General features: G+C 43.7%; 1 protein-coding gene and 1 pseudogene across 1 annotated transcript; both read right to left on the bottom strand.

Moving 5' to 3' along the window:
* Positions 1-1,228: 1,228 nt before the first annotated feature.
* LOC120643071 lies at positions 1,229-2,081 on the bottom strand (annotated as a pseudogene).
* A 5,892-nt stretch (positions 2,082-7,973) lies between these two features.
* Positions 7,974-15,766, bottom strand: LOC120639560 (zinc finger CCCH domain-containing protein 24-like). Its single transcript, XM_039915414.1, has 14 exons — positions 15,277-15,766; positions 14,571-14,663; positions 14,210-14,488; positions 14,040-14,112; positions 12,715-12,847; positions 12,488-12,641; positions 12,292-12,375; positions 12,067-12,189; positions 11,177-11,338; positions 10,966-11,100; positions 10,711-10,806; positions 10,078-10,581; positions 8,573-8,616; positions 7,974-8,478 (listed from the first exon to the last, which is right to left on the bottom strand). The coding sequence occupies exons 1-14, from the start codon at positions 15,709-15,711 to the stop codon at positions 8,235-8,237; spliced, it is 2,559 nt and encodes an 852-aa protein (XP_039771348.1). The 5' UTR covers positions 15,712-15,766; the 3' UTR covers positions 7,974-8,234.
* Between the last annotated feature and the right edge of the window lie 3,210 nt (positions 15,767-18,976).

The following is an 18,976-nucleotide window of genomic DNA, read 5'->3' as shown; positions in this document are numbered from 1 at the left end:
GCGGCTGGCTATTGTGCCAAGTGTTACTGATGCATGCATGGGACCACTCTACTCTATTGATTCCGCCGGACCCACATGTCAGTGGGATATATACGTCCCGGTTTCTACGAAAATTCCGCTGGTATCCCCAATTGAGGATTCATGCTACCTGTGTTGGTGGCTGTGAATAACGCGCTAGCTTTTGGTGATGTTAGTACAAATCTCTAAACCTTAGGGTCAACTTCGCTTTGACGAAAGGAGGATTCTGATGGCAACAGCACCAAGAGAAGAACGCGTCCTCTACTGTTGCAAAATCGATACATCATCATCATGGCATGGATGATGAAAGATATCTGCTCTCTCTTTTATCGTTTGCGTGCTGCCACCGTGCCTGATCATCAAAGAGGGGGAAATTTCGGTTTGTAAAATGCAGTTGTAAAAGCCAATGTTCTCTATTCGGGGTTGTAAAATGTAGTCGCAAAATGTTTGCGAATTGATGAAATCGTGCAAGATATTTGTGAACCTGTCATTTTGGCCACCACACGTACGCTATTTAGTTAGAGAAAATTCCTTCTAAGGCCCTAGAGAAAAGATCACTTCCTTGTGTGGCCCTGGAAAAATAAAACTTCCTTGTATGGCCTTCACTTTATTCTCTATCCCTTCTATGACCTTCCCGTCACCTCCCGTTAGAAAATTCCGTTAATATTACACGGAGCCCCGCCGGCTATCTGCTCCACATCCCCCCACCCCCTGCGATGCAAGTACTGGCACCGTCAGCTGCACTGCGCCCCGTGGACCTGCTGGAGGCGCCGCCGACGCTGCCGGTGAAGGCAGTGACGCCCTCCACCCGTCCCGCCGCGCACGCCATGGATCCCTCGCGCTGCAGGCCCCCACGTCGTCCGCCGCGCCTGCGCCCTATTGACCTGCCGCTGGAGGCGTCGGCACCGCCGCCAATGAAGGCAACGACGCAAGCGGCCCCGCCACGCCATGAGGGTCCACCCGACCTCGCGGAAGCGCACCATGGCCGTGCAGCGCTGCGCAGCCGCCACGGGCACGCTCGGCGAGAAGAAGTTGGGCCGCCTGCTGCACATCTTCGCCAAGGTGCTGGAGCTCCCGTTCGTGGCCGACGTAGACGTCTCTGTCGGGGAGGACGCGGCCGCGCTGCGGTTTGTCACCGCAGCCGTCGACGGGTTCTCCCACCCCGCCGCGGCCGCGACCACCTCCCCCGCCATGTGCGTGTAGACACACCGCGGATGCGCCCGCTCTCCCGTTCCGCGCGCGCCTCAGCGGCATTAGCGAGAAAGAACTCCGCCAGCCTCGCCGCGACGACCCTCACCTCCAGGCCGCTCCCGCCGCCGCCACGCATCACGCGCACCAGTGACGCGGCTGCAGCGGGCGCATCCGCGGCGAGGCCGGCGGCCACCCGCTTCTTATTCGCGTCGTCGATGCCGTCCGAGGCCACGATCGCGGCGAGCAGTCGAGCACCCTCGTGGCCGCCTCCACGCCCTCGACGCTGGCCTCCTCCTCACCTCTCCTCCGGAGCACCGACACGACCGTCTCGACGTCGCGGCCGGCGCCCAAAAGCGCGTTCTTTTCGAAGTTGTCGACGTCGTCGTCAGAGAGATACGCCGCCAGCTCACGGAGGGCCGGGGAGGGGTCGGTGCCGGAGGCCGCCACTTGCCGGACGAGGCTGGTGGGGTGGATGTCCGCACCGAGGAAGCCGCCGCGAAGGCTCCTCTAGTGGTGGTGGGTGAGCAGGTGGTGGCCGAGGCGGCCCAGTGGGCGATGAGGCTGCGGAGGGTGAGGTTGGGGATGATGTCGGTGGACAGGAGCGGGAGTATGGTGGCCGGGCAGGTGGTGTTGCCGGAGTCGAGCCAGCGCTGGATATGGAGGCGCGATCGTAGGTGACGCCGATGCAGAGGCTGACGGGCGAGCGCATGACGTCGAGCGAGATGGGGCAACGGAAGAAGCTGGGGATCTTGACCTCCAGCCCTCCGTGCTGCGGCGGCAGCCTCATGGCCGTCTCCTTCCAGACCATGGGACGTCTCCGTCTAATGCTGACAGAATTGCCTAACGGGAGTTGACGGAAGGCCACGGAAGGCCATAGAAGGGATAGAAAATAAAGTGAAGGCCATATAAGGAAGTTTTATTTTTCAGGGCCACACAAGGAAGTGCTCTTTTCTCTAGGGCCTTAAAAGGAATTTTCTCATTTAGTTATTAGTAGATGGATCCATGATTGCTGACAGTGATGTTCTTCTAGGCCGGACTGCAGGAGGGTGTGGTTACGCAATGCTGAATCTGCGGGTGACCGTAACATACCACCTCCAGCGGTCGATTTTTTTCCATCCACGTGCGCGGGGCCCACGCGACCTTATCCTCCGCGCTCCTCCTCTCTTTTTTTCCACTGCACACGGTCTTCCCCCTCCCTCCCATCTGGATCTCGAGCCATGGCGCCCCCAGGGTGGCTGCCCGTCCGCGCTCGCTGGCCGCGCCATGGACGGCCGCCGCTCAGACACCATGGTCCCGCGCCGCCGCTCATCAGATCCTCCCAACTCCCGCCGGCCACCGCAGCCCCGCGCTCCGCTGCTGCGGCCACGCCCCGCGCGCGTGCCCGGCGCCGGCGGCCACGCGCAGCCCGCGCGCACCCGCGGCCGCGGCCGCGCTAGCCGTCCATGCTCTCGTGGCTATGCTCGCCCACGCTCCACCTCGTCGGCGACGAGGAGGTGGAGAGGCGGAGCAAGGGGGCGGCGGCGAGGCGGATCTGGGGAGGGAGGCGCCGAGGAGGGGGCTGGCCGCCACCATGGCCGCCACGATTCGCTAGGGAGGGTGGAGGGCCGCGCGGATCTGGAGCGGGAGGTGAGCACCGGAGAGGGAGGAGGAGGTGGTGGGGCGTCGCCGGCGAGGTGGTTTGAGGAGCGGCGCCGGCAAGGGTGGTGGGGGGAGCTCCACGGGCGGCGCGCCGGGGAGAGCAGGGAGAGCAGAGGCAGAGAAAGAGAGAGGAGATTTTTTTTCTTTTTTTTTGTTCTTTGCATACAAAATTTTTTAAAAAAATATTAGCCGAGTTTTTTTATTTGGATGTACATTTTTTGTTTCTTCCATTTGATAAATTTCTCTCTGTCAAAATTTTTCTCGTAAATTTTTTTTATCTCCAATTTGCTTCTAGAAATTTTTTCTACCCACCAAATTTTCGCTTGAAAAATTATTTGACTCATAAAAAAATGTCTGAATTTATTTTTCTCAGAAAACGACAAAAAAGTTTCTAAAAACGGGAAAAATTTCTGTCGGAAAATCGACCGTACGGACGCCTCCCGTACAGTTGACCGTAAACTAGCAATCCCGGTGTGGTTAGTTGTTAGTACTGTACCAAAAAAAGAATTTGAATATGGATGGGGACGTACACCCATGATGCACTCACGGTTAGCGTGGGACCACTCAACTCTATCTATTCCGCCGGACCCACATGTCAGTGGGATGTATGTGTCCCGGTTTCTGCCAAGATTCCTGCTCTGATTTTTCCTAGAGTTTACTATCTCGTCGAATCTTTTGCTGCTGTTGTTGGTTTTCTAAAAACTTTCCTAAACAATTGTTTCCAAATTCACAAAAAAAAACATTTCGGTCTTGCTAGTCTTAGAACAACTTCAGCGGATCCTCTTAATAGCTTCCTATCCCAGGTTTAGAGGGCTAAGTATGAAAATGCACTCCATCAGTATTTGGTCATCTATTTTGGGGAGGTCTCCAAATACACTTCCCCACCCTCCATTTCTATGGAGTCTCTAGGGAGCCCTCTATTATAAGTTAGAATTAAGGGCTATTGCTAGAGTTGGAGTAAATCTGGAGGCCTCTAAAAACTAGAGGCAACCCTCATTTTATATTTGGAGGATCTAATTTAGAGGCTACTACTGGAGTTGCTCTCTACGCATATGTCTCCTCGTTTCCAACTGAATATTTGTTTTTCTTTTCATGTCTTATAACTTATAAGGGTACTTAGTTTTATATATGTTCATACACATATGGTCTTATTAGAAAAAAAGTTTACCTCTGAGTTTTTGACACGGGAATGATATAGAAATAAGAAAAACTCAAAAACATATCTTAAATTCCCAAACAAGATGTCGAGGGATTGAAAAAAGGGTAAAACGTTTAATATTATACAAGGCCCGGTCTCTTCTGATCTGGTTACTTTGTATCGTCTCTCGACCCTTTATCACGACTAAATCTTTTGTTTCGAACATATCGTACAATGTCTATTTGTTATAACTTTATAATTTGCACCACCGGTAGGGTGCTTTACTTTTGTTTCTTTATAATGGTATGGCACCAACATTTATTTCAGACGAAATATAAGTAGTTGTCCTTGCAGACAGACATGTTTATAAGTTTTCATCCTTTACAGTACACCGTTATCGAAAATACAATTGTTCTATCGATCTCTATTTTATTCATGTCTAGAGATCTCCATATTGAGACTAAGAAAGGAAAAGGAAAAAAAGAAAAAGTTTTTTTTGTAGCAGCAGTCTAAGTATTCCATAAATATACAACAAATAGCTTCAAATCTTTTTTGGAAAAGTAACATTGCAGCCTTTTTACTAGAGCGTAAGTGTGGAATCAAATTTCACACTGTTGCATTGCTTTTGCATGCACATGACGGGAAATCAATGATATACCGGTGAACTGAGCATAGCTCAGCTGATAAGATTACTTGTGGTGAAACTTGCCCGTCCAGGTTCAAGTTCTAGGCGTGACAGGGGTGTTCGTATTTTCCTGGATTTACTCCAGGATTTAACCGGTGTTTTTCTTTTCAATAGTAGATGACATGCTTGTTGACAGCGAGGTGCCTATGGTGGCTTCGTCGATCTCGAGAATCTGTCTCTCGGAGATACTCATATGAGTGGGTTACATGTGTGCATGTGAGCGTCTGTATCTCTACTTTTTTTCCTGAAAAAATGAATGATGACACTGGGCACTATCAAAGATTAGGAAAAAAATCAGTTATGCGGCTGACTATTGTGCCAAGTGTTACTGATGGGACCACTCAACTCTATCGATTCCGGCAGACCCGCATGTCAGTGGGATATATATATATGTCTCGGTTTCTGCGAAGATTCATGTTGTTCGGTGGCTGTGAGTAACGCGCTTTTGGAGATCACTGTGCACTATAACAAATCTCTAAACCCTGCTAGGGCCAACTTCGCTTTGACGAAAGGAGGATTCTGATGGTAACAGCACCAAGTGAACTATTGCAGAATTGATAGATCATCATGGATGATGAAAGATATCTGCTCTCTTATCTTTTACGTGATGCTCCCTGATCATGAGAGTTTTTTTTTTTGGGGGGGGGGGGGTGTAAACGCTAATATTCTCAAATTCGGGGTTTGTAAAATGTAGTTTCAAAATGTTTGCAAAAATCGTGCAAGAATTTGTGAACCTGTCAGTTTGGCCGCCATACATATGTTATTTATTAGTAGATGGATGGATGATTGCTGACAGTGATGTTCTTCTAGGCCAGACTGCTGGAGGTGTGTGGTTATTAGTACTGTACCCAAAAAAAAAGAATTTGAGTATGGATTGGGACACCCACGATGCGCCCACGGTTAGCAGTTGGGTGTGTTGTAGTTCTGTTAATTAGCTTTAACTTGGTGCACGGGAGTTCTAGCTTATTACTAGCTTGTATAATAACAAAGGAATTCTGTATTTCACTTTTTCCCCAAGTGTGTCCTGCTCACTTTTGATGCGCAATTCAAATTGTAATTCACACTTTCTATGAGGAGGAAAACGCTCTGATGTATACTTTGGTGAAGAAGAGATGGACCCACTCTCAAATTAACTTTACATGAATTCAACTGCATTTTTTTTTCTTTTTGCAATGCACAACACCAATTCATGCTCATTACATTCAAATGTTAGCAATAATAATACACGCTGAGAAAAGAACTATGACTTTGGTTCTATTGGAAAGTACTAGATACTAGTACAGAACAGTTTATATACAAATTAAATCTCTCGTAATCAGCACAAAATATTAGTATATAATCTGTAATCCAAAAAAACAAAGAAGAGTAAAACGTTAGTGTTTGTCCTGTATGTTTAGTTTTGATTTGAGCATGGGACAATGTCAAGGGGACAGGTGGCAGACCTAACTGCCTCATGTCCATGGTCTCGTTTTACGTACATGATGAGAGCCTATTTTGTATAGTGTCAACGTTTTCTTGAGAGTGATGATCCGTGTGAGTGAGTAGGTATGCATGCATTTTTTCGCTGGAGGTTCATGAGAGGCCGTTTTCCATTTGTGGCCCATGGGGATGACACGTCGGATCGTGACGCGCTGCAATGATCTCTAGAGAGATTGCGTGCCACGTAGGAGCGGGTATTATATTTGTTAACCTGGAGACGGCGGCATAACCATTGGAGGAGGATCACTTGGCATCAATGCAGATAAAATAATCATAACAAGTGCTATTGTGCTAATCAGCAGCCGCATGTATATATATGGTTTTAAATAAAAAAAAAGTGCATTTGCAGTGTTTGACATCACTGCTGGCGCTAATCTTCTTGCACACGTGAAAACAGGGATTAAAAAAAAACACCTACTGGCAAACACCAAGCATTAGCAAGCTGACAACCAGCAGCCGCCCATCTGGAAATATGTGGGAAAATTTTTTTTGAATCGATTTTTTTTTTGAAACGAATATGTGGGAATTTTTGAGATGTGGACAAACAGAACCATATTAGAGATCAAAATTTCAATGAACATTTCGTCTTTGCACAAATCCTAGCTGCCTACCAAGTGCTCACGATTTATATACATGTGGGTGCTTTCAAAAACTTATTTAAAAAGGAAATTCTCTCCCCCTGTCAATATAAAAAAGTAAAATAATGGTTTGACTTTGCAGGTACTATAGGTTGCACATGCCGTCGGTATGGTTCGTTTCATGGCTGCCGAGCAGTGATGATGAGGAGTAAGAGTAACCACCCCCACCCCCACCGGCAGATGGCAGTCAACCGGTTGTTAGCTCAGAATTTATGTAGCAACAAACCTGGTCTTGGTCTCACACCCAAGGGCCAAGGGGGGGAGAGAGTGTCTGTGTGTCTCTCTCACCTTAATAAATAGATGGAATGCCCATCCATTTGCATGCTGGCCACCTAAATCTCATGCCTGCCTGCCTGCCTGCATGACTGCATCCATCAATGAAGGTTTTGGCATTGGACTTGAGCAGCACACATGAATGTGATGCCTCATGCCGGGGCCTACGGCAACCCAATCCCTGAGAATCATTTCCTTTTGCTTTTTTTTTTCTTTGTGAGCTGCTTTACTTTCTGGGGCACCAGAAATCCTCCCCATGTACGTCTCCATCAGCATCACTTCATGCGTTAGATATTTGTTTAGCCTTGTGTTGGCCCTTTTAAAGCAGATCTGGCCAATCACAGAAAACAGAGTTACAAAAGACAAGATTGCAACCGACAGCAATCTCATCTGCAATAGTCAGTGCTTTCCCCATCTCTCCTATTCGACTTACAGTAAATTCAAGCAATCATATTTTGCGGTTCTTTAAATTCTGAAAAGAGGTGCAAATGACCATATGCAGTAATAAATTTGTCCTGATAAATACCTCCTCTCTCATTAACCTTAGAGTTTTAGTTTAATCATTTTCTTAGTGGCATTCATCTTTAATCCTAGCAAGTAACCAATGAATGGCCAAGGATCTAGTCTTGTCAAAATTTAAATACCCTAGTGTTAACACATCATACTCAAAATGAGACAGCATGATTTAGGACGATGCAACTCAGGTAGGAACATGTCGTTATCTCTTTCAAATCCTGTCAGATCAAATGAAAAATGAAAAAGAACAGACCCACTCGCAAAGCAATGAACGAAAAGATAAGTGCTATCGCAGTTGGAATCAAGCCAACAATTGCTCCAGTACTTATGTACGGTTTTCCCTGACTAGGATGCCACTCCAGATTGGACCATCCATATAAAAGCTGGAGCACGTACATTTGGTACTTCAATCATGTGGCGTCCATTTATCAGGAAACGGAATGTGTTGATACGCTGAAGTAGCACATCCTATCAAAATTATGCAGAATATCAAACACTAACCATCCAATCCATGGCTTCTCGATCAAATAGATGTTAATAAGCATGTTACAACATGAGGACCAAACTGCGGAAAATTGATATAGGGTCCTCGACACACAATGGTTAAAATGACTTAAAAAGAATGAGGCACCATGCCTTGCATAGACACACACTTCCTTCACCTCTCGAAAAGCATAACCATCTCGCAGTGCGAGGTGTGAGGAAACAGATCCACCGCCATCGCCCTCTTGGGGATAAAAGGCTCAGAGTTCGGCATGGACTTCGTCCGCTGCCTAGCAAGACCAGCAGCGCTCATTGATCGCCATCCTCGGTTGCCTTTGTTCTTTTCCTGTTTCTCAGATGTTGGGGTGCACAGCTCGATCGCATTGGCGACTAGGCTATCTGGATTGCAGGAAATGTACCTGCAATAGAAGAAAAGAAGGAAAGCAGTGAATTTCAGAACTGTTGTATATTTGACAGATAATGTAGCAGAATGCAGTTATGTGGAATACGTACACTAGACGTCGAATGAGTGGATGCATCCTCAATGCCTTGATCACCTATAGAGAGATACTAGGGTGTGAGTATATAACAAACATAATAGGCAAAATATACACTTTGATCCTTCAACTTTGCTCCAAGGGTCAAGTTGGTCCCTCAACTTTCAAAAAGACCAATTTGGTCCCTCAACTTTTGTTTTTAGATCAAATTTGTCCCTATACTGATGTAGTGCTCCACAATACCATGAGACTAATGCTAAAAGGTCATCTTTACCCTTGGCTATTTTCTCTCCTTAATAATTTGCATGTTTAGCAGCAGTGCAACAAGTTAATCAAACATGTGCATTATATTCTTATATGATCTAGACTAAATTAAATACGAAAGGACATTTCAACAAATACGAGAGACATCAAACCAGTGGACAGAATAATAGATCTATTGTGACCTATTATTGATTAATTACAACTATACAACAATGGAAATTGAGTATGAGAAGGAGCTAAGGGTAAAAATGACTTTTCACATCTATCTCATGGTATTGTGGAGCATCATCAGTATAGGGACAAATTTGACCTAAAAACAAAAGTTGAGGGACCAAATTGGTCTTTTTGAAAGTTGAGGGACCAACTTGACCCTTGGAGCAAAGTTGAAGGACAAAAATGGCTATTTTTCCAACATAATATAAGTACAACTGCTCATCAGACTTTAGTCAGATGATGGGTGCTAGGTTAATGTTAATATAAAAATGTTTGACAAATAACAAGGTCTATTCTTTGAATTATGGCAAAATAGACATTTTAGTCCCTCAACTTTAATCTGAAGGTCAAGTTCATCCCTCAACTTTCATATAGGCCAATATAGTCCCTCAACTTTCGTTTTTGGGCCAACTAATCCTTGTGCTATATTATACTCCATAATAACATGAGATTTATGCAAAAAGTCCTCTTTACCATTGTCTTCTTCCCCTTCTAAATTCCTCAACAGTTTATTATTACTAAAAAATATTTAGGCCAATGCAAGCAAATCATTATAGTAGCATGAGTATCAATGCATTTAGCAGCTGAACAACAACTGTTAAATTTAGAACATCAAATTTTATTTATCCATACATAGCATTGTATTGCGGGCGCGTGAAGAGTGGAAATTAAGAAGGCCAAGGAGAAGCCAAGGGTAAAAAAGTCTTTTTGCATTAATCTCATGTTATTATGGAGTATAATATCAGCATAAGGATGACTATGACTCTAAAATAAAAGTTGAAGGACTATATTGGCCTATTCGAAAGTTGAGGGATGAATTTGACCCTTCCAATAAAATTGAGGGACCAAAATGGCTATTTTGCCTTGAATTATCAAGGAATAACTTTAAGGCATATGGAGGAATACACTAAGATAGCCAGGCCTTTGATTAGATACAAGGGGTAATTCACAGCACATTTTAACTCTAGTAGCAGGGGGGAAGAAAGCAGATTTTTCAGTATTAACTATCACAGTCCCTTCAGCAAAATATTAAAATTTACTTACAGTAGGGTGAAGGCCAACACGTGGAGGGTCCACAATGGCAACAACATTTTTGAACTGACATGCACTAGCAGCAAGCACATTGTTGTTTTGAATCGAAGAACTATCCTGGCATGTCTTGCCATGCTCCAAACTATCAGTTGATATTGCATCAGTGGGCTCGTCATTGATCAATGATGCTTCCCCACAACTTTGTTCAACAACGGCCTCAATGTGCTCATCAGGACTGGAATCAGCCTCTTTGTTAACCCTATCCACTGAATCTCCCTTTATATCCTCATCACCACAAGTGTGAAGATCAACTGATCCATCTCTAGGCTGCTCATTTTCACCATTGTCATTTTTCTCTGCTGAACTGTCCATATTTTCAACATCACTCTCTGTGCAATTGATCGTATCCTCATTTTTGCTTGTATCATTGATCACAGAATTACTTTCAGAAGCTGCAATGTGTTGCTGTGGTGAACCAAGATATTCTGTGAGAAGGGACCCGATCACATCTTCAGCCTGTTTAATCCCATCATATGAACTCAAATTAGATTATTTCAGCAAGGTCAATGGAACTGAACAGAATGATATGACAGTAGTTAACAATTAGAGAAGTGCTGTAAATTTCATATGGAATATGAGCCTCACCTTGCCACAGACAAAGCGGCAATTTTTTATGCCATTAATAAGAGCATTTCTGTGAGCATCTGAAACCGCCGATTCATTCATTTCAATCCCGACAACCTGTCGCAAATAGTAACTAGATTCGAAAAGATTCTTCCAAAAAAAGAGTCCTCTAACAAGACTCCACATAAGTTAATAAGAGCTCAGATCTGGTCGTGCGTTACAATAGATAACAAGACTGATCACTTTGTAACACATAAATTGTGGAAAAGAAATTACCATTCCAACACGATGTGCTAAGGTTAGACCAATAGTTCCAGTCCCGCAACATACGTCAAAAAGTAATGTGTCCGAATTGAGATTGGCCCAATCACCAGCAAGGGTATACAGTCTTTCTGCAGCAAGAGTATTAACCTGTATATCGTATGTCATTACTATATTTAACCATAGAAATAGATTGGCAAACTAACTTGCTACTTCAGCTACAGACCTGGAAAAAAGCAGTCGGTGATATGGAGAACTTTAAATTGCTAATGTGATCATGGATTCTCGTTTTATCTTCTGCTCTGCCTTCCAACTGATCTCCCTTTGGCACCAATAGTGGGATCAGCGGACAGTCAGCAGGAGCAGCATTTGATATTCCTTTATGATCCTGCATGAATAATTAGATTTCATTATTCTTCAAATATTTCAAGAACAACAAAGACAGACAACTTATCAGCATAAGCGGCAAGTAACATCCCCAAGGGATAGTTTGATCTTTATCAAAAGAACGTTTCGTTAACTCAATTACATGGCATAACAACCTCAAATCTGGTTTGTTAGGAAAGATAAAACCAAAATAAAAAGAAACATCAAATTTTAGCCAACACTCAATATCATGAGTTTATGACAAGCCAACCCTTGTTTTTCACGAAATCAGTTTCCAATCTAAAATTTTCTCTACTGTTGAACTACTCATCCAAACAAAATGCAAACTTCTCCAACAAATTAATAAATTAAAACCCACTTTCCCTAAAAATCATATGAAACCTATTTTCTAATAATCTTATTGCTAAATCCTATTTTTTATAAATAGATTAACAGGATCCAAACAACCACTAAAAAACAAATGAATAATGGACTGAGTGTTAGAAAGGAACATATAAATTAGTAGCACCCTTAAGTACTCCTAGAAAAATGTTAAGCAAGATTTCAGACTACCACGACAAAGTAACTGATTAAAAATATACGACCTTTTACTGGATAGCATACACTATGCTTCACAGGCAAAAATAGTGAATGTAAGAAAAAGTTAAAAAAAATCCTTCCAGATTGCATAAAACACAGAAAGGGAAAAAATGCACAAAAATCATAGCACTGAAGCTGGCAAAACATTACTTGCACTACAATAGTTGTTAGTGGCAATGGAGGTGAGCACGTTGAGGCGCCTTGTATCAGGGCAGTGGACAGCTTGTCAAACTCTTCTTTCATTAGAGCCTCATCAACATCTGTTGAACACACCTGAAAGTATAGGCGAAGTTTGATAGTGTGTCAATGGTCAGCCACTAGGAATCTTTATATCCATTGAAGTGCTACTATAAGTGCATTTTTGCTCCAAACAACCTGCACAATAAGCATGACTTCTGATATTTGTGATTCCACATGTTGTAAAACAACAGCTTCCGCTGGACACCTTCCCTCACGAACCTAATAACAATCCCAGTGTGAAGTGTTAAATCTAGAGTACTCCTAATCATATATCCAATACAAACATAAATAGAAGCATCTCACTCAGGTTTAAAAGTTAGAGAGAGCATACTGTGAATTGGCGCCAAAACCCACAGTTATCAACTCGACTCCACAAAGGCAAGCTTGATGACTGCAGAAAATCTTGGAACATCTGAGCATATTTACAGGAAATTTCTGAGACGTTTGGGCAGTTCACAGGCTCCTCAACAGCAGTCACACCTTCCCTGGAATCATGTTGTACCAGTCATTATTACTGGATTAAGAGCAGTGAAGAAAATAAGAAAGAGATAAGCCAACCTGAAATTCCCAAGCATAAAGCCTACTGTCTTCTTGCCCTCCAAGGAATATCCTACAGAGAACTCGCACTTGTTACGGTATCCATCAACAATGGGGGACTCCAAAATGCCTTCGAGCTTGCAAGGAAGACCACCTGGGTAATTGAGCAAATCATTACTACATACTAAAAAAATTAAAAAAGTAGAGAACATTTCTCCTAATGCAATGACATGCAGTTGTCCTGCCTGTTTGAGAAAAAAATAGAGAACAGAAAGACATTTCCAAGAATCTAAGCACAGGTCGTTGCTAAGCTGAAAAGGGATGTTTTGTGTACCCGTTGTTTCAGAGTCAGAATGTTCCAAATATTTGAGATTATAATTGCCAAGCATCTCAGATACTGGTGCAAAACCAATTATATGTTCCGAGTAAGCGAAGTATATTAGATTTTGTTTGTTTTCCATGAAGAGTTGGATTGCATGCTATCAGTGTCCACATTTCACCAAAATAAAGGCATGGCTGCCACACGTTTTATACTCAAGCACTGCATATTATATGTCTTCGCCTGGAGAGAGATTGTAAGTTTGTAACGGTTTATCTGTTATTGAAATGAAATATGGAAGCATTGAAGACAGAAGCATTGCTTGGGTGGAACTATGAGAATTAATCTTTGCTAGTTTGGATCATGGAATTTTGTAATTTGGAATATAGATGCAGTGACTCAGTTGTAGAGTCCTCAACATTCAGATGGATTAATCATCATAGGATAATGCAAAATCGAATAAATAGAAACAACATAGTGGACAATAGATATTCCCTCAGCACATACATATACCTATTTGCATCTGGTGATTAGTACTTCTATATTGACTGGAAAATTGCAATAACTTATGGGTAATATTAAGTAAGCACTAAAATACATGTCTGTTAACATTATATTTAACTTGTCCGAGGATGGAGATTGTATCAGTTTACTTATAATCCCACATGGAATGCCCAGATAAGCATTATATTTATGTCATTCTGCCAAAAAAATCCAACACAAAACATGCCATAGAATCATTTTTATCCATATAGTTGTCTAAAAGAATCTGCACGGGGATCATCAGAAGTAGAGCAATTGCTTATGCATGGCCACAGCCAAAACAAGCTACAAGTGTAATTATATTTAATGAGACCATGTTACAGTACTAGTTGAGGCATTTCTTTGAAAAAAAAAACATAAAGGGATCGTAAACTATCTGATCGTGAGGGGAACTAGATCAGCTCATAGCTCTCCATTAATAGAGGTTATCATAATTACTGAGAATAAAATGTAAAAATGCAACACAATAAGGTTAGGACGTTACCAATTTCCTTTGATTTAAAAATCCAATTAGGAAGGGGAATGGCAGGTGGGCAAGCTTTCCTAGCATTGCGAGTCTATGATACAAGACAATAACAAAACTGGTTAGTAATTTCTGCAGAAACATAGTAAAGTACTGTTTAAAACAGTATAAGGATAGGAAATTGTTCATACAAGTCTCTTCAGTATTTGTGCCATTGAATGTTTTTTATGTTCTAGCTGATCATTGTAAGGCATATGGGCAAGGGGAGTAACAGCATCACGGGCACTTTTTTTACTTGAGGCAACCACTTCAGGTGCAGATGTTTCCCCAGCAGTAGTAGCAGGATTACTACCATTTTCTGTTGCAGTTCCATTAGCAACATGCCCTTCAGCACGGACTTTCTGGTGAGACCTACGATTAGCATCAGATATCTTTATTTCCTTTCCACCAGAAGGATTCTCCTTGAGGACCTAATCAAGTTGAGAGGAAAACGTCAATCTTAATTTCAAAGACACCTCAACAGGTTGCTAGTACGAAGAGACAGATAATTACCTGAACAGCATGTGTTAATTGCTCGACACTTTCAAAAGTCACAAAACCAACTGTCATTCCCTTCTTCTTCTTTGCTGTCGCATACAAGATTCCCTGCATCACCATCGTTTTTGAATTGTAGCATTTACATTGGTGACATCCACATAAAAAGCAGGCTTGACAAATGCAAAGTCATATCCTAATCTCTTGGAAGGAAAAAGAAAAAGGAAATTGGCTACATGACACTCCATATGTGTGGGATTTCTATGGAACACTGTAAAACCGCCCTCTAGCTCGCGGACGTAACAAATCCTATTTTTCCCTTAGATAAACATTGCGCCGCAACAAATGCCACATACTTGAAGCTTCCATAGCATATTTGCAAATGAAAACCTGCCAAGGTACTGAAGTATCAAATTTGCTAGAACTTAATTAACAAGCTAGAAATAATTTTTGTTCAAAAGACATTAGTTCATGCCTGGTTTTTTCCATAGTGTGTCAACCAAACATGATCGAATTCCATCACCCCCAAGGTTCCTAAAATACTTATAGACAATTAACACTCAGATGCCACTGCTAGACAGAATCAACTTTGCTTTGCACTTCAATGTATTAAGCCAATCATTCCAGTCCCAACAGTAGTTCAATATAGTGCTATTTCTTAATGCCGGCAAAGCAGAGTAGAGAAACCAAGAAGGAATTAACACTGAATAAAAGTACGACTTACCTGGTCTTGGAGGAAGGTCTTGATCCTATCAGCCGTCCAGCCCCTGGGAAGGCCAACAAGGCACTTGTCGAGCGACTGCTCATCCACCGTTACCTCCTCCTCGGCCTCCTCCTGGGCCTCCGCGGCGACCTTGCGGAGCTTCTTGGCGCGGTCGGAGGTGGGGTCCCAGGTGCCGTCGGGCCTCGGGCGGAGCTCCTCCTCGGTGTGCGCGTAGCGGCAGGACTCCCCGTGGCTGCACCCTTCGGCGCCGGCGCCGCGGCGGCGGAAAAAGGAGCACAGGCTCGTCTTCCACATCGGGTGGCGGCCGCCGCCGGCCGCGTCCTCGCCGGATGCGGCTGGCGCGTCTTCGGCAGCCGCATCCGGCGATCCTTCCTCCCTCTTGCGCTTCTCTCCGACGAGCTCGGGCTGCGACGGCGGTGTCGTGGCGTCCTCCATGGCGGCGATGGCGGCGGATGTGGGCGCGGAGGGTTGCAGAGATGCAACCAAGGACTTGCCTTGGGCCTTTTGGTTGGAAAAGCAAGTGGGCCGTCGCAGCGTCGCTTCTTCAATTTTGGGTCTGCATAGAACGGCCTGCTTGTTATGTTCTTGGAAAAAAAAATGCTATATTCTTGGGCCATCAGTTCTTGGGTTCCTCTAGGGCCGGGAAACCTGTATATCTTTCGGAAGATTTTTTTTCTCCACCTTCCATTGTTTGAGATTCGTGCAAAGCAATCACAACCTTTAAATCCATTCTAACACTAGCTTCTCTCCCAACTGCTCTGCTCGCCCCGACCGCCGCCGTGGCCTGCTCCGCGCGCATGCTCGCCTGCTGCGCGCCGCCTGCTCCGAGCGCTGCCACCGCCGGCTACGTGCCGCCGCCCCCAGCTCCGAGCGCCGCCCCCGTCTGCTCCGAGCGCCCTGTGCCTGCTCCACCGCCGCCGCGCGTCTCCTGCGCCGCCGTTGGCGCCGCCAGCTCCGCTGCCGTGCCCGCGTCGCCGCCGGCGCTGGAGAGGAAGAGGGCGGGCGGCGATTTTTGTTGAATCAAGTTGATAAATATTGAATCTATTATGTCTAAATGTTGAAATAGTTTGTAGAAGATGTTGAATTTATTATGGCAAAATGTTGAATATTTTTTCAAAAAATATTGAATCTAATTGGGGTCTAATGGGCTTTATAGATATATAGAGTATCCATCTTCCGGAAGGTCTATAGGGACACTAGAATCCTATCCATCTTCCACAAGAAAATTGATTACATATCTTTCAATGTTTGAGATGGGTGCAAATCTTTTCAGTCGTCCGATTTTAAGCACATGTTTCAACACCAGCCAGAGAGAGCGCAGCAGGGTCCATAGTTGGTGCGGTTGAGGAAGTTGCTAGACACTAGTTGCATTCTGGTAGGCGTAGGTGGCTTTCGAATTTGGAACTTCAAATACATTTTTCTCATAAACGGTGCACTCAATTTTGAATCCGTTTAAACTTCTGTATTCTTAAGAATTAATTCAACATATTGAGATCCAATATGAATATAACCTTTTATTATATTTTAAAAGTCAACATTTTGGATCAACTAGTTCAACATTTTAGTACATTGTTTCAACATTTTCGTATAAAATGGTGAATTAGTTTGTACTAAATGTTGAATTAGATTAGAAAAATGTTGATTAACCAATTCAAATTGTTGAAAGGACATATCTACTAGCCAACAGTGTTTTTTCACACCAAACCAGCACCAGCCAGCCTATAGTATTTTTCTCTTACAACAAATCAGCAACAGCCACCAGCCATAGCTAGCCGAACAGAGTGTGTGGAAGTATTTGAAGAAAGTTTGTCTAAAAGAAAAATGGAATAGAAAGAGAAAGAGAAAGAAAAGAATCTGTCCATCGAGCCTCCAGCAGAGTCCCTATTCCAACCCTTATTTACAAAATAGGGACCGAGAGTTAAAAAAGTCACTCCAACAGGATTTCTACTAGAGCCCCTACAGTAGGAGGCCCCTGAATTCAGCCTCCCAGCCCCTTCTCCCGCGGACGGCCGGGGAGGCTGATGAGGAGTAGGCCCAATCTTCCGAGAGGTAGGGATAAATTGGATTGGTGGAGAACTCGACGTTGACGATCCGGCTTCAAATTAGCAATATTTGAACCCTGCAACCGCTACACCACTAATCCATTGGTTATCAACCAAGCACAGTTTGATTGACCTCGCCAAGAAGGCTTTTCCTACAAGCGAATCGAAGAACACAAGCAAGAAGACGTAAACATGCAATCTGATGTTGCAAATATGGATGAAGGGAATCACAAGAGGGGTTCAAGAACTCAATTCCAAAGGACTAATCGACACAGTGGAGAAGATTAAGAACGGGGGCCTTGGATCACAGTAAAAGGACATGTCGTCATAGTTACAATGAATCAATCAAAGTTTCGATGCCGAAAACTTGAACTAAACAAAACCCTCTCATTCTAGGCGGCGGCTACTGAGTTTATACCCTAAGGGATGTCCTAGGGTTGCTGGTGGTGGCCAAGGGGGTGTCCAGCACTTGGGCCACTTGGCCCGACACGCTACATTGGACAACAGCCCAAAAGACGACGGCGCAACGCCCTCTAGCTGATTCTGGATGTCACATTGTTTCAATGATTTCCAATGACTCCTAATTAGTTTGGGACTGAAACTAGTGCCATTGGAAGATCCTTGAAATTATATTTCCATCCATATAAAGAACGTCCGAAACAGACTCCGTATGTGACCTGGGCGTCGGGGTCAGTTGGATCCATGCCACTACAACTTCTTGAAATTGGATTTCATGTTGAAATCCATGCCATTGAGTGGCATGATTTTGAACATGAAACCCAATTTCACGGAGTTGTGGTGGCATGAATCGAATTTTCCCTTTTTGTTGCGGGCTGCTTCTAGACTCTGAGGTGGACTCGAACTTGAGTTGTTTTGGGCCTCCACCTTGGGGACTCAAACCGGATAAACTTTGGGACTTCTACTCGACTTGGAAAACCTTGTAGGTCTCCTTTATCTTTACGCCATTCACCATATTTGGCCATATTCATACTTGTCATGTCTTTATCATCCTTCCAGTCTTGAAAGAAAAGCCGCCCTCGGTGCCAATTGTACTCGAAACTGATTCTGCAGGTTCTTTGATTGGAATGCACATGACCTTGGACAAGAAAATCCTTTTCAACCCTATCTTGCAAAAGATTAGTACTAACAAAAGCTATCATAGGAATAGATGTCATATGAATATCAATAGTATTGGATCCATTTAGTTGATTACAATCTTGCACAACAAAATGAAAATTCAGATTTGCACAAATATAAACCCGATGTATCAAATGTTTTTCATTATTGTCATATTTGCCAATAGCATGATATGTATGTCTAGAGCACCATGGTAACTCAGCATGTTCAAAATGTTGCTCCTCCAAATCACTAAGATTACACAAAACATCAAATTCAATGTAACCCAAAGTTTTTAAAGAAGATATTAGTTTTAGCTCATTCATGCCACTATCAATATGATTAACATGTTTTAATTTAGCACAAATGGGTGGTTCTGTTCATGTTCAGGATCATGTAAGTCATCTTTATCATAGGGAATATCAAGCAAATCATCTTGTGACAAATGTAAATCAAGTGATGGTTCCACTAATAGTTGTGGAAAATTTCAGCACATCTAGAGAACTCTCACCTTTCATGAGTGTAGCATCGCCGTTGCTCTC

The sequence above is a fragment of the Panicum virgatum genome, chromosome 7K (genome assembly GCF_016808335.1).
Source record: "Panicum virgatum strain AP13 chromosome 7K, P.virgatum_v5, whole genome shotgun sequence".
NCBI lineage: Eukaryota > Viridiplantae > Streptophyta > Magnoliopsida > Poales > Poaceae > Panicum > Panicum virgatum.
This window is presented reverse-complemented; position numbering and strand designations above follow the sequence as displayed.